This window comes from Miniopterus schreibersii, assembly GCF_964146895.1.
Source record: "Miniopterus schreibersii genome assembly, chromosome: 1".
Lineage (NCBI taxonomy): Eukaryota > Metazoa > Chordata > Mammalia > Chiroptera > Miniopteridae > Miniopterus > Miniopterus schreibersii.
Genome location: NC_138101.1, coordinates 14,323,382 through 14,350,343, shown reverse-complemented (window position 1 = coordinate 14,350,343; position 26,962 = coordinate 14,323,382). Strand labels below are relative to the sequence as shown.

General features: G+C 34.6%; 1 protein-coding gene across 9 annotated transcripts in view; it reads right to left on the bottom strand.

Moving 5' to 3' along the window:
- TBC1D19 (TBC1 domain family member 19) overlaps window positions 1-26,962 on the bottom strand; it is an 80,587-nt gene that overhangs the window by 31,192 nt on the left and 22,433 nt on the right. For 8 of the 9 annotated variants that reach the window (XM_081135829.1, XM_081135831.1, XM_081135828.1 and 5 more), the window contains 9 exons: window positions 26,256-26,330; window positions 25,062-25,125; window positions 23,913-23,959; window positions 21,259-21,369; window positions 17,284-17,356; window positions 10,112-10,150; window positions 8,467-8,579; window positions 6,137-6,211; window positions 2,840-2,902 (listed from right to left, as the gene is read on the bottom strand). In XM_081135829.1, coding sequence (XP_080991955.1) covers window positions 2,840-2,902; window positions 6,137-6,211; window positions 8,467-8,579; window positions 10,112-10,150; window positions 17,284-17,356; window positions 21,259-21,369; window positions 23,913-23,959; window positions 25,062-25,125; window positions 26,256-26,330 — 660 coding nt within the window. The remainder of the gene's footprint in view (window positions 1-2,839; window positions 2,903-6,136; window positions 6,212-8,466; window positions 8,580-10,111; window positions 10,151-17,283; window positions 17,357-21,258; window positions 21,370-23,912; window positions 23,960-25,061; window positions 25,126-26,255; window positions 26,331-26,962) is intronic. The other variant, XM_081135826.1, reaches the window with a different exon arrangement.

Below are 26,962 nucleotides of genomic sequence, written 5' to 3'. Positions count from 1 at the left end.
ATGCCTTACATACTTTTAAAACTTTCAAAACATTTTTACTGCTCATGTCTTGTCTCCTTAGCTAGAATGTAAGCCCATAAATGTGGTATCAATGGAGAAAGAATAGTATATTCAGTAAATGGTGTTGGGAAAACTAGATAACCACATGCAGAAGAATAAAACTGGATCCCTATCTTACACCACTAGCAAAACTAAACTTGAAATGGATAAAAGACTTAAATTTAAGACCTGAAACTATAAAACTCCTAGAAGACAACATAAGTGAAAAGCTTCTTGACCTTGATCTTGGTAGAGATTTCCCAGCTATGACACCAAAAGCAAAAGTGGAACTACATCAAACTAAAAGGCTTCCACACAGAAAAATAAAATATGAACAAGGTGAAAAGGCAACCTACAGAACAGTAGAAAATATTTGCAAATCATTTACCTAAAAAGGGGATTAATATCCAAAATATATAAAGAACACATACAATTCAACAACAAGGAACAAATTGCCTGATTTAAAAATGAGCATAGGAATTGGATAGACAGTTTTCCAAATCAGATATACAAATGGCCAATAGGTACATGACAAGATACTCAGCATCACTGATCATCAGGGAAATGCAAATCAAAACCACAATATGATACCACCTCACACCTGTTAGAATGGCTATCATCAAAAAGACGAGATAAGTATTAGCAAAGGTGCAGAGAAAAGGGATCCCTAGTGCGCTGTTGGTAGAAATGCAAACTGATACAACCACCGTGGAAAGCAGTAGGAAGGATACTCAAAACAACCGAAACCTGAACCACCCTGTGCCCCAGCAATCCCTCTTCTGGGTACATATCCAAAGGAACTGAAGTGGGAAACCTGCAGAAATTCCTGACCTGTGTTCACCGCAGCACTATCAGGAGCCAGGGTAAGGAAACAACCTAAGTGTATATCAGAAGATGAATGAACAAAGCCGTGGTATATAATACAATGGAATATCACTCAGCTGCGAGTAAAGAGGAAATTGTGCCGTTTGTGACAACCGGAGTGAACCTTGAGGGCATTGCGCTCAGTTAACAAGTCAGGGAGCTGAGGGGCTCTGCGGAGCCTCCAAGTTTGTGTCTGGCGAGTAGCACAAAGTGGGCCTATTGGGAAGGGATTTTCTTGGGAGGAGAGCTGTTCTCCTGCAGTGGTCTGGGATGCATGCCCTGTTTCAGCCCCTTCAGCCTTCGGCGATCCCCGACAGCCTGCCCCCCACCCCACCCTCACCCCCACCCTCACCCCCAGGTTTCAGATCTCCGAGGACACCGGACGGAACCCGGCAGCTCCCTCTGGGGGAGCGAACGTGCCCTTCGTGCTAACAAGCCGCACACCCCGAGCGGGCGGATCCCGCCCCGAGGGGCTCAGCGCCTGGGCCGAGGGGCTGGCGAGCGGGGCGCAGAGCGTCCTGTCCCACGTCCTGTCCCACGTCCTGTCCCACGTCCTGTCCCGCGGCGGGGAGGGCAGGGCGGGCTGTAGCCGTCGGGAGCAGCTGGGGGAACCGGGGTGGAGGCATCTGGGAGGAGGCACGCCCAGAACGAAGGGATCTGGGGAGGGCCGGGGTCTTCTATGGGAACAGATGAGGGTGGCAGCTGGCCCTTCCGCACTTTCAGTAACAGGGATGGCACCGTGTCGGTTAGCAATTTATACTCCGGCCGGCCGGGCTCCGCCGCCTCTGTGATGTGGCTTCCTGCTGCCCTCAGGGCAGTAAAGCAGGAGGAGGGCAGGGTGTTTCGAGGATAATATGCCTCTGTTTCAGTTAGATTTTTGTGGGAAGGTTTTTAAAATCTAGACAAAATAAAGTAGCATTTTCTTTCACAATAAATAAATAAACAAATAAATAAATCAGACAGAGAAAGACAAATACTGTATGATATCACTTACATATGGAATCTAAAAAAAGCCAAAATCAGAGAAACAGAAAGTAGAATGATGGTTACCACAGATTGCAGGGTGGGGGAAATGAGATGTTAGTCCAAGGGTACAAAGTTACAAGATTATAAATTATAAGATTAACAAACTCTGGAGATATAATGTATAGCATGATTGTTATAGCTAATAACACTATATTATATATACTTGAGTGTTGCTTACAGAGATCTTAAGTGTCCTCACTACAAAAAAGAAATGGTAATTATATGACAGATTGGAGGTTTAGCTATGGTGGTAATCACTTTGCAACACATAAATCTATCTAATCAACATATTGTTCACCTTAAACTTATACAATGTTATATGTCAATTATATCTCAAAGTGGGGGGGGGGGGAGAATTTTCCTTCAGCAACTATTTGCCTATCCTAGAAAACAATTTGTACAGAAAAAGCAAGATATATAGGATATCTGCTTGATGCTCTCCTTTATTCATCAATTTTTAGAACAATAAGTTGATGCTCTAGCAAATTCCAAAAGTGACAAATGAGATTTTAAAAAAGATACCATTAATGAACTGTAAATTTTAATGTAGCTGATGAGTATGGAGCCAGTCATAATACTTTTTGATGCCCAAGTTGTTGCATCTCTGGCCAGCGGAACCTGCTGCAGTTTCTATTACTATATAACAGAACACCCTAAAATGTAACGGGTTAAAATAACACACAAACAAAAAAAGACCACTCTGAATTCAGTGTGCAAAATATTGGCTCCCACCTAGTCCCATGTAAGAACAAGAGTTAACCCTGTCCCAAACCTGGGACATTTAATTTGAGATAAAATAAACATGGCTTGGATTTCCGGAGGATTCCATTAGCAACAGAGATATCTCCCATAGCATCCGAGTTCAAGAACATAAAACAAGAACATTATATATTTGAAATTTTCAACTTACCTGATATAAATAATCTTCAAATACAAAATAATAATCATCATTGCTTGCCGTCAACTTCACATCCTAGAATGAAAAGTAGAGACTGTTGAAAAGAACCTAAATAAATATGTCTATAATATGAAGGCATTAATACAATATCTAGAAATACTAAAGTGATTTTACTACTGTATGACTATAAACTTCTCCATTAAATTTTATCACTGCTCTAAATTTACTTGACTAATATAGTATGTGACACATTATTTTACATCAAATTGCTGACACTTTTTTAGGTTTCATTAGTAATTCCTTAGTATTTATTTCAGTTCTATCTCCTTTTAACTTAAAATTTAGGTATCTTAAAGGTTGGAAAAAGAGATGTAATCATGACACCCAGAAGTAACCATAACCATCTGGCCCCAAATTGCTCTTCCCATCTCACCCTCCACTGTTCAGCCCACATTCTTGCCGTATCCTCAAAATACCAAAAATCTGCCACACCTTTGTAATTATTCACTTGCAAGGCATCACTTATTACCAAACAAACAAACAAATAAGACAACATTTATCTTTAAGAAGCCTACAATCTCATCAGCAAGAAAACAGAGAGAGTAGAAATAAGGGAACAATTACAAAGAAGTATTGAAGAAATCCCTAATAATACTGGTCAGTCTACAAAATTCAACTGAGCTGCTGAGCAAAGCAGCAAAAAGGAGGGGATGAAATGATGCTGCAGGAGTCTGACTGTGTGCTAAGTCTGCAAAAACTTAAAGACACAGGCTAGGAGAAAGGGAAGGGGCCAGCCTTCTAGCCAGAAGACAAGAGGGCAGAGGTGGAGGTCATGCACTCTCAGCAGGGACGACACTGCCTCTCAGCAGGTGCGAACTGGTTCCTGGGGGCCAAACATTTTACATACTACCATGGCTTGCGGACCTCCAAAGCTCAGCCCTATCCAACAAAATCTTTTCTTTGGTATTTAATTTTTATATTAGAGAAAAATTAGTTATCTTTAGGGCTACTAAAAAGGGAAAGGTTGGAAACACTGGTATAAACTGTCAGGTCATAGTAAGTGATGGAGAGCTGTAGACGATGCGGATGACACGCAAGTTTGTGAAACAAACACAGCCCAGGGAGAACCACTTAGTAATTTAGCTCAGGGAGGGCTTGACGATGTTCTATATTTAGTATTGCCTTGTTCCATTCATTCCTTTAACTACTAAAATAATTGACTTTATTTTCAGTTAAATTAAAAATGAGTCTTTGCCAAAGGGAGCTGTAATGAAACTTCAAATAATTTTTTAAAATGCTCATTCCCTCAAGGACTGATTTTAATAATGTTTGGAGTTGTTCCAACAGGATCAGCAGAGCTCAACTAACACAAATTGGGAATAATTGGAGACAGATTTCTTCCTAGAAACACTCATGTTGTGGACAGTCAGGACTGAGTCTACCAAAATTCACCTTCGATTCTTCACACAAATGGTTTACCTTTCTCACAGCAGATTTTCTTACTGATCCAACTGAAATTCACATTGGCAGGAAAGAGAACTCTCGTGCTAGCACTCCCTGATTTCCTGGACTTCTCTTGTGAGTCTTCTCTCATTTGAACAGGAAAGGGGTTGAAGGTCTTAAAGCCATAAGACCTCCCAGGCCGTTGCTAAAATAATCGTCTGAGCACAACCATAACCTCAAAGTTAAGAGTAGCATCTATGATGCAAATCTGTGTAAAAACTTTGAGAGTCAAGGCTCTTCATCAAAAGACTGTATCCCCTTAGCTCTGCTTGTCTTTGCTTCCTGTAGAGCACAGTGCTTGAAAGTATGGTTGGGAAGTCACATTGCCATTATTCAAATCTTGGCTTTGCTGCTTAATGAGTAAATTTAAACAAGTTTCTTTAATCTTTCTTTACTTCAGTTCCCTCATCTGTAAAATGCTAAAAATATTAGTACTTTCTGTCTTGTTATAACACGTACCAATACGTGGCTGGTGAGTAAGGGAATGATGTCAGTATAATTGGGAAATGGTGTTGGTTCATATGCAATTTTTCTTTGAAGAGGGGGAGCCAAAGCAGCAGGAGGAGCATTATATCAGGAAAGGAAAAAGCCTTGTCTCGGGTGCTGCCCAGCATGATCCCTCTAACTGTGGTTAAGAAAGTGAAAGCTGATGGCTGCCCTGGGCGCCCCTCTCCAGAAAGGCACACCCAGCCTTGCACTTCTTTGTTGCTTTACTTCCTCTCATGCCCACCTTAGCAGCAGCCCCAGCAGCTCAGCCTACCACTGCCATCTGCATTATCTTAGCATTTCTACTATATTATTTTTGTACATTTTTAATAGCTCCTGCACGAGCAGCCTGTCTGAGCTATCCAATTCATCTCCTAAGCTACCAATTATTGTCTTTGTTAGTACTCTGGTTATAAACTGCAAAAGCTACCCACCCCTATTTTCCCATAAGCTCTGTTATTTTTAATGCATGATTTTGTAGAAGGCAATTGGTCCCTCAGAAAAAAAATACATTTATAGCCTACATGCTGGTATCTGTTACTCTTAAGATAGTTGTCAGGATCAAATGACAATCTATAAAGAGTTTGGAATACTGGATGGCACACAGCACGTAGTCATTAAATGCTGGTAGTTGTCATGTTGTCCCAGACAAATCTTCAGGTCCTCAACGTGCAATCTCTCCCCCATTTCTGAGACCTGAAATAATATACCCTTCTCCTCTATCTTACAAGTTCTAAATTTAAAATCCAAGTGTTTTAAATAGCCTAATTATTAACTCAGAATCAGTCATACCCTATCTCATGCTTACAGCACCTACATCTCAACTTCATATCATATACCTGGAGACAAGAACTCAATGTATCCCTCTCATAACACTTGAGATGTGCTTAACCATCTGTCTAGAAACTAAAATAAATAAAAAATCAAAAATCACTTCAATACAAGAGAATAAACAAGTAGATCCTAAAGAATAGATAAATAAGATAAAAATATTATAGTCTGATATTTCTTTCAGTTGCTTTTTTAGTTTGTGTGGTAAACTTGAATTTATAAGGATAAGAAGTGCTTATCATTCTCTTAATCAAAAAAATGGAAGGACCAGGAAAGGATCATGAGGGCAGCTTCAAAGGGAAAGGAGATAACATTGGATGGAGATGGCAAAATTTGAAGGTCAACCTTAACTTTATAATGATCACTTAAAATTATTTTTCAAGGTTAATATGTATCATTATACATAGTGCAGGCCCTGCATGTTAAAGACTCAAAAAAATTTTTAATGATAATAATAAAACGAAAAAAACTATGAAATCTTCTACTTACTTTATAAATTAGACTGTCCACCAAAAGGTCATGTTGTATCACATTGGTCTTAAGCTGCTCATAATATAAGATATCCTAGAGTTAAAAATAAAACAAAAAGTTAAAGATCAGTCACGTTTATAAAGTCAGCTTCATACTTTAATAAATAATAATCATTAATAGTATTATTAACACTAAGAGGCGAGGGACTTTATTTTCTTCACAACTACATTTTCCATGCCTGGCCAACACTGGATACTCAATAAATATACGTAATCCTGTCACCTAGGATAAGATCTGGAACCTGATGGGTTATTCACTCAATGTTTGTTAAATTGGTTAACTATAATTTAACTTTAATAGCAAATACAGTATTTACTAAGTAATTACTAGGTACCAGGAACTATTATTTTACCTGCTATACATGAGTTAACTCATTTAATTCCATGCCAACAAAATAAAATACTTCCCATTTACATTTGAGAAACTGAGGCCCAGAGGAAAAAAGTAACTTGCTATTGTTGTTGGCCACAAAGGTAGTAATATTTGATACCAGGAAACCTGTTCCTAGAACCTATACAAAAACCAGAAAAAATACTCTACACTGCCTTTCTAATACCTAAGTTATTATAAAATAAAAAGCTTAAACATACTAAATCATGCCTGGTAGTAAAAACAATCATAAAGCATATGAAAGTCAGTTTTTTATATTAGAATATGGTCCCATATTTTTTTTACAGACTTGTCATTTTGCATTTAGAAAATTAAGATGAGTATTAGCTCCCAAGATACAAGTGTAAAAAATGTTTTCTTCATTATATAAACAATCATTACTTAGGATTATTACTTTTATTCTAGGGTGACATTTCTGGAAAAATTCTTAATTTGTTTTTGATATGGCAGTAGATAGTTCCTCTGCAAAGAGATAGGATTTGTTAATCTAGCTCCTGACCAATGAAGGTGGTAGGTCATCTACACTACACAGATCAGGACAAGAGTTACAACCACTTCTACAAGAGTTGATATACTCACAAAAAATGCCCAACACACACTCAGATCTATTTTGTAAACTGTTACTTCTAAAGTATCACCATGCAAAATTGGTAATATCATTTGGTCTAAAACTGCTCTGAAATGAATCAAAAGCTTTATTCTTTCAAAAAGGAAGCAAGTTATTTTGTGCAGTGTTGTTCACAGAGATAGATTTAAAACACATACACAAATAAATAAATAACACATACACATGCATGTATGCATGCATACATAAATTACAAAGGTTAGAAGTGTAGTTTTTATAATGATAATATTTGACTTCTTAAAAACGGAATTATTATCATAATTAATTTATGTAATTATATGCAATATGTAATTATTATTATTACTACCATTAATGGTGACCATTGATGTCAGGCACTGTCTTCAAAGACTCACATTATTTAATTCTCCCAATCACTCTGTGATATATTATTACTTATATTTAAGTATGGGTAAATTGAGATTTGAAGAAATTTAAGTAACTCACTCAATGACATTTTTCAAGTAAGTTGGGAGAGCTAGGAGTTGAAAGCAGGTCTATATGATTCTAAAACCCATGTTTTTAACCACTACACTAGGGAACAATTAGTTTGCTATTTATTAAAATATTTAAATGGGTGACTTATATGATTCATGAGCTTAAGAAAAAAAATCCCCTCTAAAAATATTTCAAAAACAATCAATGTCTTACATAATTTTTCTTTATTGAATCTATTACTTGTCTGTTGGTGATTTCCCTTCATATTCATTACATTTTCTAAAATAAAATGTTCTTACACTTAGAAAAATAATATTCCCACATAATCTGTCAATTTTTAGAACCATAAAAATAATACATGTTTCAAAAGTAACAGACGATAGACAGGTAAAGGCCTGAGGTGGGGTGGGAGATGGGTGGAAGGGGGCAAAGGAGGGAAAATTGGGGACATCTATAATAGTCCCAACAATAACATTTTTAAAAAATTAACTGTAGGGACAAAGTACTCATTTACTTTGCCTGCCTTTATTTCTTCCTATTCTAGCATCCCGTCTCTAACACACATCATGATCTAAACTGGCAGACTCCACTTCTTAAATTCCACTTATTTTTCTGTTGTATGTATAAAGTACACTAATTATTAATAAAAACTTCTCTGTTAAGCACAGTGATTAAATTATGTTAATCTTGTCATAAAACTCAAAACTACAGTGATTTTTAAAAACAAAAAGGTGGGTAAATATTAGACTGAAAAACAAAAGTATTTTCATTTTGCATAACTGGTCTTTAAAAATGAAACACCAATGATTCACGTTTGGCTTCTCCTTTCTCTTCTTACCTCAGGTTGATTGGAAATATTCAAAATGAGAGCCCACAGTTCAGCTCTCAGTGCTGTGGGGCTTCCTTGTCTGATATACTGCTGAGCAGCGGCACTATCTTGTTCTGCTAGAACTGGTGAGAGTATATTAAAACCTCATTAGAAATTTCATAATTTAAGAAATAACACTGGAATCTTTCATTAAAAACCTTCTGGGAAGCCAACATTTCATCTTTAGTTCTAACATATTTGCATCATATCATGAGCACCTCCCTTTACTCTCTGCATTTTGGTGTGGCCCTACTTATAGCCCTACACGTTTTAAAAGTCTTCAGCTGCCCCACCTCCTACCTCGCCTGGTGAAAGTCTTTAATGTAGTTACCTTGAGGTAATTTTTCTTTAACTATAGCTCCATGGATCTGAAACTAGTGCTGTATACATATAATAATTTTTGGATTCCATGATCAAGTAAAGTCATATAGACAGAAACCCTAAATTTCTTATGCCTTTCTACTAAGTCATGAATGTTCTAGTATTTGGAGTTAGTATGGTATTTGAAATATTTAGTAAGAATGATAAAGGATGTATGATAACTATTCTATTAGGTGACTTTTTAGCTATCTGCCAACAACAACAAAAAAGAGGGATTTTTAAAAGAAAACAAAAAATATCTGCTAACCTTTTAAGAAGGCCAAAATTTATTTGGAAGCAGCCAAGTTCACAAAATCGATATATTATACTTTCGCTTTCATTTTCATTTTTGTTTTATTTAATGAAAGTAGCAGCTATTAAGTCTAGAAATAAAGCCTCCCCATAAAATAATACAAAACAAACAAACAAAGAAACAGATAACTGTTGACATTTGTCTAATAGTACTGTTTTCTTAGATTTTCATCTTAAAAGGGTAAAAATCTTATACTAAATGAAAATGGCAAAACCAAACAAAACAGAGTAATGAAAAAACTTTTTTTAAAATTTGCAATTGTGTTTAATAAAAACATCAAGTCATACAAATGAAGTTTTAAAAATAAATATGATTTTGAAAAATTATACTAGGGAGTTTAGAATATGACAATATAATTGCCATAGAAGGTTTATTCTGACACAAAGACTTATTTGTACTTCATATTTCAAAGATAAAACAGGATTTACAAAAACAAAGAAAAAAAATCTTCAGAAGATGAGAAACATTACTTCCCAGAACACTAGGCGCCGCTTCAGTTATTAAGTCTCAGAATTACGAACAGTCCTCGGGAAGTATGATGGTTACATTTTCTCCTGATGCCGGAGCATATTCCCATTAACACTAATGGGAAGTGTGTGGGCGCATCAAAGAAAGAACCTGCCTCTTTGATTTTGAAATTAAATTCTCCTGCTGAATGGGTTAAGCTAACATCCTTGAAGAATGTGTGTCCGCATTTATTTCCTTTTTAGTGAACCATCTGTGCATGACTTTATCTGACATTTTATTGATGAAACCAAAATGATGCAGTTCCCCTCCTTAGAATGATTCTCATTATAATTTCTATGCAGTTAAATATTATTCCTTTTTAGGTTTTTAACTTTCCAGAGAGTACATTTCAGTTGGGTGTATTTGATACAGATATTTACTTAATTAGGACTGTCTCATTTTCAGAAATTATGATAAATATAATCAAAAGCTTACCTTTTTGCCCAATACGTACATGCTCATTTTCAAAAAGTTCTAAAAATAAAAGAAAATTAAATTATTAAACATAAATATGATCAACCATATTTAGAACAATAACAGGTATATTTTTTCTGGTATTGACATTTAAAATTATTTTTAAAGCTGATGTCTCTATAGAAAAGTATAAGAGTATTTATATTTATATTTATATGCATAAAATCCTCTTTTTTAAGTTGTTTAAAAGTTTGTAGAAATTTAAAAAGTACATTTAGTCAGAAGAAAAAATTGACAAACTGATTTTCCTTTGTTAAAATAAAACAGACTATCTTCTCAAAACACAAAAATGTTTCTGCCCATTCATCTTTGACTTTACCCTAAAAAAGCAAAATTCTGGGTGATTGCCAGAGGTTGAGGTGGGGGCAAAATGGGCAAATGGAGTCAAAAGGTAAAAATGTCCAGATATAGAAAAAGTCAGTTGTGGGATATAATGTACAGCATGGTGACTGTAGTTAATATTGTACTGCATACTTGAAAATTGCTAAGAGATTAAATCTTAAAAGTTATAACAAGAAAAAAATTCTGTAACTACATATGGTAAAGGATGTTAACTACACTTACTGTGGTGATCATTATGCAATATATACTAATATCGAACCATTGTGTTATACGCTTGAAACTAATGTAATGTTGTATATCAATTATAAAACCATGTTGACAGCTTCATTTGCAAGTCCTACTTCTACTCTAATCTACCATTAAAGCCAACCTAATTTTAAAAGCCTTAATATTATATAGGTAAAATTCCACTACACAATGCCATTTTAAAAGATTATATGAAAGAAGCAAAGATTTGTTGTTGTTGCAGTACCAATCCATAAAAAAAGACTCATAAACTAGACCAAATTAAAATTTAAAAACTTCTGTTCATTAAAAGACACCACTGAAAGTAAAAAGGTAAGTCACAGAATGGGAAAATGTATTTGCAATACATATATCCTGTAAAGAACTTGGACCCAGAAGACATAAAGAACTGGTAGGTCAACATAAAAAGACAGCTGACACAAATAGGCAAAAGATCTGAACAGGTTCTTTACAAAAGGCTATGCAAAAGACCAATAAACATGAAAAGCTGCCCAACCATATTAGTCACCAGAGAAATGCAACTAAACCCATATGAAATACACGTCCATTACAACGGCTAAAATGAAAAAGACTGACAGCTCTCAGTGCAAAGGAAGTTGGAGCAAATGAACTTCTCGTACGAAAGTAACGGGAGTGAAAATTAGTGCCACCACCTTGAGAGACGATTTGGCAACACTTACTGGCACTGCCGATATGCATACCCAACGGCAATGAGCAATGCAGTCTCGGTATACATCCTAAAGTGCATGTATGTGCGCCCAGAGCCACACACAAGAGCATTCACAGCAGCACTACTGATGATAACCGAAGAGTGGGAGCAACTCAAAGGACCAAGAGTAGGATGGATCCCTAGTGGCATCGTCACACAATTCACACAGCAAGGAGAATGAATGGTACACAACTGCACACAACAGAAATGAGTACATACTGTGTGAGTCCATATCTGTAAAGTACAGAACAGGCAAGACTAACCTGTAACGTTGGAAGCCAGGATGGCTGTCACCCACGGCAGGAAGGGGTGGGGGTGGGAGAGTCTGAGAGGGTGCCTAAGGGGCTTGGGGATGCTGGTAATCTTTTTTCTTGATCTGGTTGGAGGTTCCACTGATCTGTATATTTATGATTTGTGTCCTTTTCAGTATGTATGTCATACTTCTATGAAAGGTATTTAAAAATTAGAGCAAAACAAAAAAGGGCCATAAAACCATGACGGGGAGAACTTTTAGGTCTTCTCCCATCCCCAAGAAGAGTCAGTTCCTCAGCTTCCTTTCTCCCTCTTTCTCCCCACCATTTGAGAAAGGAGGAGCTGCTGATTGGATTTGTTAGATTCTATAACAGCAATTAGTAATCCTTTTTAAAAATAGTTTTGACATTATTTAATATAATTACCAAAAACAGCATTTCAGATTTACTATAGTTAAAGAACAGAAGTAGACCTAAGTTCACCTAAGTCAAATGATGATATAAATAGTGAGGAAAACACCAAGTAAAATTAATGGTTGTAAAAGTATAGTAATAACATCAACCAAAATAGTAATGTAAAAATTCTTCTTACAGGCTAACAATATTTGATTCAAATGAAGAGTTCCAAAAAATTCCCTTGTATTAAAATAAAGAGATACATGAAGCATATTTAACCTATGCTTTAAAATTAATTGGCCAAATTAAAAACTATTTAAATAAAAGGCAATACATTAAATTAAATTTATTATTTTTGGTACATCAGAATTTATTATTTGTAGAATATCGATATAAATAACAAATAATAAACTTCTGAATATGCACCAAGGACAGAATTCAAGTCATCTGGATGTAAATCATAAGAAATTTGTGAATGATTGAAATGATATGGGTGGGCCAACATGCAACATTTTAAAGAGTAAAACTAGAGCTATCTAATAAATAATTAGACAAAGTATTAGTTTTTATGTGCCAAACATAATCATTTAACACATCAGCTATTCTCTAATTTTTATTCATTATTTCTTTTATATTCATTGTGTGTGTTTTTTCAAATTTAGAACTTTATACTATATATCTTATTGCACTCTAAATGCAGTAATAAAATTATATTAAGTTCACTGATATTTTCTTTTGTGTTACTTTAGAGAAAGACTTCTCTGACTATATCATGCCTTTGTATTAATTGCATTTTCAATTTATTATTCTTTAGGATTGTTATATTAAGAAAGTTTGATTTTAAAAGCTAAATAATCACAAATGAGAATAAGTTAAACAAGCAGGAAAAAAACAAAAATGGAGGCCTGATCTAATACATGTTTTTACTTGTCTTAAAGTTTTACTTCCTGTTTCTGGTTTTTATTGCTTAAAGCTTCTTCGGTTATTCTTCTTCTTAACCTTTTCTAATAAATGGGATCACTGTGTGCTAAAGGTCTTGAACACACATGTGACTCTCTGGATACGTAGAGCCTGGACTCCCTGGCCACGTGGACACTGGATTCTCTCTTGAGCAGAATGCTCATGTCCAGGCACTCAGGAGTGGCCTGCTGGTGTGAGATCTGGGCATAGAGGGACAGGGAGACCTGTCCTGGGCTGAGATTTTCTAGAAAGCCTCTTCTGTGATGTCCAGGTTTAGCCCAACTAAATGTAAAATGGTGCTGTACTTCTAGATTCCATTTGTTAATATTCAATGTTAGGTACTTTTTAGAAAGCTGGTTTTACCAAGTAGAATATCTGAACCAGAGTACCCTATCCTTTTAGTTTATTTTGGCTCTAACGTAATTATTTGAGCAGATTATACAATGACCAAGTAACATGTTTGGGGTCCCTCACAATGTATCATTTTCTATCGCTAAACTATTTGAACATATTTATTTCAAAGACTGCATGTAAATAATAATACCAGTTTCACTTTAATTAGCTATGATTGCTGAGACTTAGTAACTACAGGATCAAAAGTTGTCAGCCAATTCTTGTCTCTTATAAAAGTGGATGATCTACCAGGTGATAAAAGTGTTTTATCACTGAAAGTAGTATGAAATAAAAATAAAAAGACTTCCTTACAGAATTTAACTATTTGGTTATGTGAAATACAATAATTTTGCTTTCCAAGGACCATTCTCTGGTCCAAGGATAAGAAACCCAAGGAAGTCAGGACCAGAATTTCCCATCTGTAATCTGTGTTTCTCAAAGAATGCTCCTCGGACCATTACGTTAACAGATGCATCTGTTAGACATTGACTGGAAAAAAGGTTCTCTGGTAAAATGTGATTAGGGGATGCTAAGATAAAAGTTTACTAAGGACTTCTCACAGTCTTTAAGATAGTAACACACACTGAAACTGTATATCTTAAAAAGGTATGTTTCCCAAACCTTATTTGACAAGATCTTTTTCACAGGGCCTATGGTGAATGCCTCATGGCACACACTCAGGAAATACTGTGCCAAATGAAGATGCTTCATCCTTTCAGAAATAACAGCTTGAGAAAATGTCTATTTAGCAGAACCCCTATCTGATAAGATTCATTATTATGTATATTCAGACAATAATATCAGAAATATGAGCCCCCTTTTTCATGAAAGAATGATGATTCTGCTCACCCTTTTGCCTCTTAGCATGGGTCTTATGAAGGTTTCCACAGTGAGTGTGAATAAATGCCTATTCATGAAGCTTGTAGGAATAATAAATGTCTGATTTTTTAATTATTGTTAAATAAGGATTCTATATTACAATGGTAAAGACTCTTTTCCTGACTCTTACATAAAAGCTGGTAAGTCAGTAAGTGAGAAATGTACTTCAAATATAACAACTGAATAACTGTAGGGGTAAAACATAGATAATACAGGTTTTTAAAGATGAGTAGGAAGTGGGAATAACACTATGTAAAATATGATTGTCTAACCACTAAGCTGTATACCTGAAATCAATATATAATGAAAAATAAATTAAATTAATCATATTTTTAAAAATATGAGTAGGAAGGATATAGTTCCTTTAAGTCACACTTAAACTTAATCCTAAATATGAAACTTGCCTCTAGCCAAATACAAGTATTAGCAATATTTTCAAAACAGGTAGCGCTGTGTTTCCAATTTAACCAAAGCCGCAGAGAGACTAACAAAAAGTATGTTTCACTCAGGCAAAAGCAGTTCTATACGACATCATTCTTCTTCCAGGTGATACTGCAGCCTCACTATTCTCAAGACAGGCGAAAACCTCAGGACTATACCAGCAAAAGCAATCTCATTGGATGAACACTAATTCAACTCAATTTTCGGCAGTCCTGCTTTGAAGAGTCAAAAGAGCAACAATAACCGCATCAACTAAAGGGATTTTCTACTTCTTCCAGGCCGACTTACGCGCTCTCCCCTCTGCTCCAACGTCCCCCTGTATATAATAATAGCCAATGCCACGTGATTCTTATCTGAATCTTACTTTATACTATATCTTCCCTAAAAACAAACATTATGTCATATCTATGTATTTACTGGTCACTGGCCCCTATCAGGATCTCACACACATTTGTTGTATGAGTGACTCAAAGAAGAACTATACTCTGAATTAAGGGGAAAAATTAGGTTTTCTGAAGCATAACTATGATAAGGTTTAGAATAGTTTTAAACAATTCTTTAGGATTTTTTTCAAAAGTAAAAAACATAAATATCATTCAAGGTTATATTACTATTTCTTTTGCTTTTTGTTAGTTATATATGGTTATCACTAGCCATGAACAGAAGTATAAGGTATCTGTCTCAGTCTGTTCAAGCTACTATAACAAAACCACCACAAACTAGTCAGCTTATAAATAACAGAAAACTATTCCTCACAGTTCTGGAGGCTAGAAGTCCAAGATCAGGGTGCCAGTAAAGTCGGGTTCTGGCGAGGACCCTCTTCCACGTTGTAGACTACCGACTTGTCGCTGTGGAAGAGGCTGGGGAGCTCTGCTGCACATTTTTTATAGACACCAATTCCCATTCAGGAGGTGAGACTGCTTAGTTTTGTGACTTTAGGCAAGTTATTTAACACCCGTACTTCTTCAACTCTAAAATGGTGGTATTACTTCTATCTCACATCATAGAAAGATTAAAAACCACAATGCAATACTACTGTTTACCACCAGAATGGCTAAGACAAAGAAGATGGAATACACCCAGCATTACCAGCACAGAGAGCAACCACTGTTCTCACGTATTGTTGGAGGACGTGTAAACTGGTGCTGCCACTTTAAAAAACTCTTTGGCAGTTATCTACTGAAGCTGAATTTATGCCAACCCTAGGACCAAGAAATTGCATCCCTAGGTGTACACTCAACATGGATTCACCAAAAGACACACATTAGAATGTTCACAGCAGTTTTACTGTAATAGCCCCACACCTGAAAGTTCCCAAATACCCACCAACAGTAGAAGGGATAAATAAAAGTGTGTGGTAGGTTGATACAATAGACACTATAATGCAAAAAGCCCAAAATATTTATAAATACACAGAGCGATATGGCTGAATCTCACAAACACAATAGTGAACAAAAGAAGCCAAACATCAAAGAGTGCATACTGTATTTTTTAATTCATATAAAGTTCAAGACCTGGCAAAGCTAATCTACGCTGGGAGGATCAGAATAGTGGCTATCTCTGACGTGGGGGACAGAGACTGAAAGAGGCCAAGAGGAGGCCTCAATTTACTAATCTGTATTTATCCAATTAACAAAAATGCATCAAGCCACTGTCTTACAATATACACTTTCCCAAAAGTATTAAAAACTAGTCAGGTTTTAAAAGGGTTAATAAACACACCTTGTAGATTGCTGAGAGATTAAAATGAGATAATACACATATAGTACCTCATACACATATAGTCTATGCTCAATAACTGCTCATTATTATGTTTATTATTATTAAGAATAATAAATAGCCAACTTCCTTATTTTATAGAGGAAGAAACAAGTACAGAGATGTAAAGTGACTTGTCCAAGATACAAAGCTAGCCACTGGTAGATGGGGGTCTAGAACAATTCCCTGACACCCATCTAGTATTATTTCCACTACAATAATAGGTCTCCTGTATTTTAAGTCAATTTTTATTTCCTTTTTATTATAGATAAATATCAATCTGGTCTTTTATAAGAAACACATTGTTTTTATGCACAAAAAGAGAAAAGTTAGGGAAATTTTCTGAATGATTAAGGTTTTTAAAGATATTAATTTTAAAACCTAAGTTTATTCAAGGTAGAATGTCCATGTTTGTTTAATTTGGTGATGTGAAAAATAATAAAAATAGTGATGGCCAGTAAAGGGAAATATGAGTGCTGCCAATGAAGGTTTTGCCAACAAAATGATTTATGTATGTCCAATGACTTTTCAAAATTATTATAAAGATCTTCAAATAAAAAGCAAGATCTAGTTGCACTCTAATAATCACAATATACTAAATTCTATTCAATACTTAAGAGCAACCAAGGGGAGGCAAAAGGCATGCTTTGTTTTCACATATAAAAAGGTTACTAGATTAATTTGGAAACGACGAGATAAACCTTTACGTCGCTCTCATTTATCACTAATTATATATGTCATATGGGAGAAATACTAACCAGGAGGCACTTGTGTAGAGTCATCTATACCTAGTTGTCCTGTAGTTAAGCCGAGTTCTACAAATAATTCTTTCTGAAAAATAACACACATAGAATTAACATAACATCTTAGACTTTGCTACATGTGAAAAAAAATCATCTTCACCTAAATATCATAGTAAATAAAAATCACAATATAAAACAAATCTTTGCTTCCTTCAAATGCCCAAAGGAGAAAACAGTAATGCACTATTTCAACATTAGGGGAAGAACAGCCCTAATTTCTACTATGAGTATTGCGATGTAACGTTTACATTTCTTATTTTCATGTGAAAGAAACATGAAAAGATAAAAGCTTTTAGGGAAAATTAATATATAATGGGAAAAGAAACTTAAAGACACAATATTTCTCTAAATGAGAGACTTTAGTAGTATTTTTCTTTCTTCTAATTTCTTCTACCTAAGAAAAAATTTTACTTTGATGCCTTATGACCAATATGGGTGATGCCATTGTTTTAAAAACTATTTTTTAAAATAGTTCTTATTTTTTTGCCTTTTTAGGTAATAGGCTAACCAATAAAGTAAGAAATGAATTAACCTTTGAGGAAAGAACTATTAACATTCAAATATTTTCTGAAATATACACACTATATGTAACAATTGTCAATTTTATCTTCTAAAATCATTGTCCAAAACTACCAATACAATTCTGTATCTGTGCTTTCTATGATACTGTACTTCACTCAGCTCTTAATCAACTAAACACTGAAAATATCCAAAACAACTTAAATTAATTTTTAAGTAAAATTAGACTATCAAGTGCTCTGCTAAAATAAGAATAAATTAGATTTATTCTCCAGACTTCCTCTACTTATCTAGTAATGTCTAGGGAGAGCAATCATGTTTGTCCGTTATTTTTAAAATAAATAACTATCCCATGCTATTTGTATTATTTTTCTTCCCTAAGTAATTAAATATTTCTATTAATATTTAATTGCTCGTGTTTTGTTACTATTTAATTGCTAAGACCAAACTTCCTTCTCCTTTAAAAACTAAAATTAATTTTAATCCTTCCCAATTATCTATTATTATTTAAGTTTGTAATTTATTAATGTCCCTCACAAGACAGTTATTGAGCCTAATATACACACACATTTCATTTTTGTATTGATTTTAAATAACTACCATTATACTTCCATTTTTAACTAAACTTGATTTTCATCTGTACTTTAAAATAGCACTGCATCATATGTTACCAATATTTTAGATTAAAGAGGTAAAAATTTAATGTTATTCTTCCATTTTCAACCGTCTTTCATTTATTTTAAACTCTTCCTTTGTTGAAATAATTAGAATTAATGATAATGTATTTGTTTTTTTAATTAAAATTTTTTTAAAAAAATACATATTTTATTGATTTCAGAGAGAGGAAGGGAGAGGGAGAGAGAGATAGAAACATCAATGACGAGAGTCATTGATCGGCTGCCTCCTGCATGCCTCCTACAGGGAATCGAGCCCGCAACCGGGCATGTGCCCTGACCCGGAATCCACCCATGACCTCATGGTTCATAGGCTGATGCTCAACCACTGAGCCACACCATCCAGGCTGTATTTGATTTTTAAAATAAATTTGACCTTCATACTACAGAGGAACTTAAGTCCAGTAAACATTTCAGTATTAGGTTCTATAGTCACAATGGTGAATTACACTTATGCTAAGACATGTTAGGAGCATGAAAAAAATCTCTGAACATCATTTTCTATTTCACTGCTCTCATCTAATTTTTACTCAACATCAGTAGACTTGGCCCCTTATCTCAGATTTCCTTCAAAACTCCCCCACGATATCATGCCTTCTGGGACATCTTCTTTGATATTCCAGGCTGATTTAGGTAACTATGCACATGGGTTACCTTTTTCAACCTTTTTCAAACCATATAATCACATCACATAGGTAAAATCCCACTCTATACAATGCCATACCCATTTGCACCCCCAGAACTTAGGATGATGCTAAGTGACACATAGTGGGGGCTTAATAATATTAAACCACACTACTGATCTCTAGTTCCACCCTGCTGCCTCCACATGACTAAACCAGTAAACAGAAATTAGTTGGCAACTTCACTTTAGAGTTAATAAATTTCAGTTTCAAGGAATTTCCTTGTACCATGGATGAGTCTACATAACACCGTGAACAAGATTTAAGGGCCATCCAGTATAGTATCACAAGACTCTGAGCCTCACCAAGTTCAATACTCATACAGCCCAGGGTCAGAGATAAACCATGCACCCTGCAGTCAAAGTCACTGCACAGCCAGGCCCTGTGATCAGGGATGGCAGGAGCACTGTCCCTAATGACCACGGGGAAAGGACTAACTATACTCTTAGTGGGCAGAGACACAATTTCTGGAAAATTAGTCACAGGCTTTTATTCTTCAACAGCTAAGAATGAATCCACAACAGTTCCAGGTCCCTTCAGACAAACGACATAATTAGTCCCACTCGCACACATGCTGACCCTTTATGTACATGACCAACTCTCCCTGCTTCCTTCTAGCAAACTCCTTTGAACTTGTTCAAATAACTATACCTCTGAGAAGACTTCCCACCACTTCCAGGAGAAGACTCTGCCACTTTGTCTTCTGTACAGCCATCACATTTTGTACAAACCACTACTAATATAGGACTTTTTAACACTTTTTAAAAATTACCTCTTAAAAATTAACTTTTATCAAAGTTGTAGCTGTGGTTAAGTTATATACTGCTTTCCATGTTCCACTAACTGGGTGGCTTTCAACAACAGAAATTTATTTTCACAGTTCTGAAAGCTAGAAGTCCAAAATCAGAGTGTTAACAGGGCCATGCTCTCCCTGAAGGCTCTAGGGGGGAATCTGTTGCATGCCTTTCTCATGGCTTCTAATGCTGCCAGCAATCTCTGGTGCTCCTTGGCTTACAGATGCACCACTCCAATATCTGCCTTCACTGTCATATGACATTCCCTTTGTGTTTCTCCTTTCTGTGTCTCTTCTCTTCTTATGAGGACACTAGTCACATTGGATTTAGGGCCCACCCAACTCCAATAATCATCATCTTAACTTGATTCTATCTGTAAAAATCCTATTTCCAAATCAGGTCACACTCACAGGTACTGGTGGTTAGGATTTCAACATACCTTTTCAGGAGAGAGGGCACAATTCAACCCATAACTTCTATCTTAACTTACTGATCTGCACAACACTCTATGAGATATTATCATCCCTATTTTACAAATAAGAAAACTAAAGCTCAAGGTCAAAAAAATTTGCTCAAGGTCACACAGTCAGTAAATGGCAGAGCAAGAATTTAAACCCTAGTTAGTTGGCTTCAGAATCTAATCACCAACACTGTCTCTACACGCAGCAAATAGTTTAAGAGGTCAAATCAGCTATAAGACTTATAACAACAAAATAGCAGCTATTTTATACACTCCTCCCCAAAACACACACACACACACACAAACACACACATACACACACTAATAACTGGCCCACTACCCAGTGACAACCACTTTCAGTTTTTTTTCTGGTACATATCTCCATATTTCGAGTAACAAGTGTATGCTGCCTATTTTTAATTTACCAGTTTCAGATATCTACTGGGGGTTTTTTAATGGTACATGAGGATTTTTAGCTCATGTACTTCTCTCCATTATTTCAATATAATTATATATAAATTCTTGATTAAATCTATATTAAGAGTTTGCATTATTATGACTTTAAATGTTATTCACTGCTGAGCCACATAATATGCTATAAATGTGTTTCCTTTCTTATACTTTTCTTACTCAGTTCATAATTAATTTATTTTTTTACTTACAGAATTTTCTCTAATCATTTACCTCTTACTATACCCTTTAACAACTCTGAAAAGATCCTCCTCAATATAATTTTGCATGTGGTCAAAACTGCAAGATCATCTATACTTTTCGTGTTTTTCTTGTAGGCCTCTACTTACCAATTCGGGGATGTCTTTTACTTTCAGAGGAACTTGGATTAAACCCAAATGAGTCCTGAAACTAAGAGAATCACCATTTTCATAATTTGGGTTGCGAAGATTAATTAATACCTTTAAAAACAAATCCAACAAAATTGATTAGTTTTTTGGGGGGAATGTTTTATAGAATGTTTACACTTATAAAAATGGAAATGATATTCTTGGTGTATCACCACAAAATTTAAACTATTTGGGGTTATGCATATACTTCAATAACATTCTAAAATACTGTAAAATTGTACTAAAATGTTACAGAACCATAAAAGATGTTTTTCATTCGGATGGCTTAATATTCTAACCGATGATCCACCATTTAAACTAAAAATTTAAGATTTAATGATAAAGGAAACTTTTTGATGGTAAGAAAAAATAAAAATTGTTTGATTATAATAATTTACCAGGGAAGGTGATAGAAGAATAAAAATTGCTTGATTGTAATATTTACCAGGGAAAATTTTAGAACCAACTCTAAGCCTTTTAAAAGCAAATATTGACAATGTTTTTAGCATGACACTGAGGTAATATTGGAGGGTATCGCCTCTAAACCAAACCCACACGGAAAAACAACAGAAATTTCAGAAGCCAAGCTAACAAGAAAGACAATTTATATACTTTTCAAAATTAACCAAAGTTCATAGAAATTTGCATATCATTTAATCTAGGAATCTAACTTCTAGGAGTATAGTTGTGGAAATAATTTAAAATGTTTGCAAAAATAGTGCAGAAAGAATATTAATGAAGTGTTTATAATGGAAAAACATATAACAACTTAAGACACCCATGAGAGGGAATCACTTAAATAAATAATGATCGATTCACAAAAAAATTACAGTGTAATAAGTAATGTAGGTAACATGAAAAAAATGTTCACAATATATGTTTTTAAAAATTATAATTATAGTGTTTATTGCTGTATGATGGTATTTATGAGTCATTTTTGTTTAAAATTTTCTTCTTATGTATGTTTTCTTATTTTTCTATCAATTAACATTCATTTGGGGGAAAGGATAATAATAATTCTTTTTTTTTTTTTTTAAATATATCTTTATTGATTTCAGAGAGAGGGAAGGAGAGGAAGAGAGAGAGACAGAAACATCAATGATGAGAGAGTCACCAATCAAGCCCGCAACCCGGGTATGTGCCCTGGCCGGGAATCGAACCCCGAATGCCTGGATCCTAGGTCAACGCTCAACCGCTGAGCCACGCCCGGCCGGGCAAGAATAATAATAATTCTAAAAAATATTTTAAAGTTGAAACTCTTGAGGGAATGAAACCATCAGGAATACAGTGAAGGAGATTATGATGACAGAAACACTATCATATCAGAGGAAGGCATTAATGAACTGATAACTAATGGCTGATAAAATGGAATGTGCTATAATACTAAAAGTTTCATAAAATTGAAACACTAAATTGAAACTGAAACTATCAAAGGTATTTGTTTAAAAAAAAAAGATTTAGCAAAGAATCAACAGTGTTAAATATAGACTAATAGAGAACAGCATGATTTTATCCTAATTATACAAATACTGCATGGGAAACTCACAAATACAGACTAGGAAAAAAGGATCTATAAATACTACATTGGAAACTCACAAACAAAGACTAGAAAAAGAATCTTTGAATACAGGGGTAACAGGAAAGAGAAAATATTAGAAATGCACAAACTATAACTAAGGAAATAATTATAGAAAATGTTCATTAAAGAAGAATCTCAGCACGGATAATAAAAGCATCAAATCAGCAACAGTTCCTAAGGAAACGGAATGTCTGACTATTAGGAGCAAACATAGTTAAAGATAACTATATATAAATTACATGAAATTTTAGCCCTCAGTGCCAGAAAAAGAAAGCTCGAAAGCTTTAATAAGCTAAGAGGAATATGCCATCACTATAAAGGCAGTTTCTGACCAACCTAACTTCTCTTTAAAGCTAAAAGGAAACTATTTAGAACTCCAAAAGGCCTGAAAAAAATTCTAACAATGTTTAATGCTGGCAAACTGGTATCAGAGACAACAGGTTCAGAAAAGAGATAAAATTAAAATGTGAAAGATTCATTCATTCACTCATTCATTCAACAACTATTTATTGAGCAAGTATATGCTAAGCATTGTTCTACCTGTTGGAGACACAGAGCAGTTAAAGATAGGATTAACTTGCAGCTGATTATCTATACATGCCCACCACCAGGGATACCTGAGAGTCTGGTCAAGATGGGGCAGAATGTACCAACCTGTCATCTGTAATGTGCCATTTAATGGCCCCTGTGTTCACACTGTTTATTGCCTGGACTACTTTCTAGAGAACAAGGAGGTATTGAATAAAAACGGAAAAGATTCCCTGAGCACCTATATGTGCCAGCAGCAGGCCACATGATTTATAGTTACTATTTTTAAACAAAAATCTTCCTAATTGACTTACTTGCCTCTAATTTTTCTACATTCCAATGTATTTTTCAAGAGCAATTTCCAAACACAGATTTGATCATGTCACTCCACTGCTCCACTGGCTCAGGAGCTGTTTACATGGTGATTCCTATGACTGGAGATATTCTTATATCATTTCTTTCACATTTCCCCTCATTAACATACATACATGCAACCAACAGAACTTACCTCAAGAAAATCTTTAGGTGCATAAACAGGTCGGAAAAGGCTTAAATCTAGAATTAAGATGGTAGATTAAAAAAAAATTTCAGTTAACATATTACACAAATGTTTATTAATAATAAATGTTAACGACTCTTGTATATGTTGCTGTGCAGCTATATTACTTCAAACATTAGTGGAGTATTGTTTGCCGTACATTGTATTAAGTATTGGGAACACAAAAATAAAAAGATAGTCCCTCCCCCTTGATAGCCTAGATGACAATTTCTGAAAGAAATTGAGAGTCTCTCCTTTATAAATTTGTAATAGATTATTTATAACTGAAAAAACAATGTCAATATAAAAGTCCTGAACTTCTGTAAAGCACTGCTTCCTATGTTACAGCATTTAGCACTTATTTCTTGCCCAGTCCCCCACAATTATTTTTAAGGAGTAGTGAGCGATTATGTACATGTCTACTTATGCAATTATATATATCTGTTTATCTCAGTAAATTATATATAGTTGTCACTCATTATATGTTTATAAAATTGACTCCATTTTAAAAATTATTTATTTATTTATTTGTTTCTTTATCTTTATTGTTGAAAATATTACAGATGTCCCCTTTTGATCCCCATTGATCCCCTCCGCCCCGCATCCACCCCACCCCCAGGCCTTCCCCAGACCAGTGTCTGTGTCCATGGGTTATGCTTATAAACATGTAAGTTCTTTGATTAATCTCTCCCCGCCCATTCCTTCCCCCTAAATATTAAAATGATTCGAAAATAAGTTCTTAGAAACATTTTAGAAGTCTTAAAACTTTTCACCATTTAACCTATCTTTAACATCTCAACAGAATTGAAGCTTGAAAAATATTTACCTTAACTATGAGTCTAAGAAATCTATGAATGATTTAATTTACTCTTTTATCAAAATATTTTCAAATGGCTGCTTTAAAAAGAGGATAAGTGATTAAAATGGCCTCAAAATAATAGAGAACACTGACCAAAGTTAGAAATTTTCAAACTGCCAAGCATACAAAACAGATGACAGTAAATTAGTGGGAAGGGAGTACTGTTATCTGTCCAAAAGTACTATTAATATTATTCTGGACCCACAATTAAGATGGCAATTTTTCCCACTACCACATTTTGAAAAAAGTTCTTCATATACCTGGTTCATCAGTTCCCATTTCATTCCATTTATTGAGAAGTTCTTTCTGTTCTCCAACTGGCCTCTAAAAAAGGCAATTTAAAAATTGGTTTCATTTTGTGAAGTTTAGCAATGCAGCTGAAAAATAAGAATCAATAACTTACATGAAAGTTTAAATAAGCTACTATAACATAAGAAAAAGTAATTTCATTACACATAAACTTTTCTGGAATGACAAATTATTATTATTTAACTATTGTATCTAGTTTCAATGGCTCAGCTAATGAGTCCAAGAAAAGAAAGTAAATAATCTGTACTGGCCAGTCAATTTCACACAACAAAACTGCTCCTCAGCCACATACTACACCTCTTACCCCACCCAGCAATCTCATAAATACATCGCAAAGGGGGCTGGCCAAGAGACTGTAGCATCACCTTCCCATATGAAACACAACATATTACACAATACTACATATTTCAACAGTTTTTAATATAAATTCATCTGTTTTAACATCGTCCTTCTGGTGTCTTCAGTGACTTGTCCTTGGATATTATCCAAAGTGCATCCACTGCATTCTGTTCAGCAGCAGGGACTCAACAGCAGGTAGGGAGAGAAAGTGAACAGAAACTCGTCCTTTCCTATTGTGAGCAGTGTTAAAGAATCCAGAACATTCCTCAAGGAGAGAACATTCCTCTTCTCTCCTTTTTCATCTCTCCCCCTTCAAAGCCCGGACTGACAGATAAATGTTGAGTATTAGATCGAAGTAAAGCTAATACCATTCAATCTAAATAGTTTTGCAGAGATAACAAATTGTTCTTTTCATTGGTGATATTAATACTGAAAGATGGCACCATATTGGCTATCACAAGATGATAGTATGTCTGAACTCCATCTCTAATTCGAAAATATGGCTATTGTGCTAATTTTAGCCAAAAAGTAATGAGTCCACATGTAAATGAAATCTTTAAAGTACACCCATAACCTTTATAGCCAAATTTCTAAGTAATCTATAGTGTAGATTCTATACTTTATTTCTGTTTATTCTCAAGTTATAGGTTTATTACAAAAAGCATTACAGTATACATAATAGAAATCTATACAGAACACATCTACATAATTAGTCTTCTTTAGGCTTTTTTCAAAACAAACTGATATACATTAAAAAAAGATAAATCTGCCTAAGTTATAACTTCATGATACTTCCTAGGGCTTACCTTTCGTGCCAATGGGATACTCAGTTCAGTGCACATACTATTTAAACTCTTCAAAATTCTTTTTTCCCAACTTCCCTGAAACATAAAGAACAATCTATTATTGATTCCGGTTAACAATACTGAAACTGATTTTAAAAAACTGGTAAAAAAAATTAAAGATATTATGCACTATATAGAAATGGCGAGGTTGGTTAGTCATACATTAGTTCAGTCAACAAATATTGATTATTGCCTACTACCCTTAGTGCTGTGAATTAAGCCATAAATTACAGAAAGTTTCAGTTCTCATAGAACTGACATTCTAGTGGAGGATGGGAATGCGGAGAGATAAAAAATCAATGTCATATAGTGATACGCATTATAAGAAAAAATAGCAGATAATAAAAAGGTAAATTAAATTTTAGCATTTTATAAATGATTAATACTCAGGAATAGTGTGAATGACCTGGTAAAAAGTAAAATTTTACAGAAATCATTATATTGTCATTTTTCCAAACATGACTTTTCGCCCCTAAATACTTTAGTTTAAATGTTCTAAGAATAAGAACCTTCTCCTACATAACCACAAAACCACTATCACACCTAAAAAATTAATGATAATATTTCATATCATCTAATATTTAGTCCATGTTCAAAATTTTCCAGTTGCCCCCAAAATGTCTTTTGTAGTTTTTAAAAAATCCATGTATTACATTTAAAAATTCATG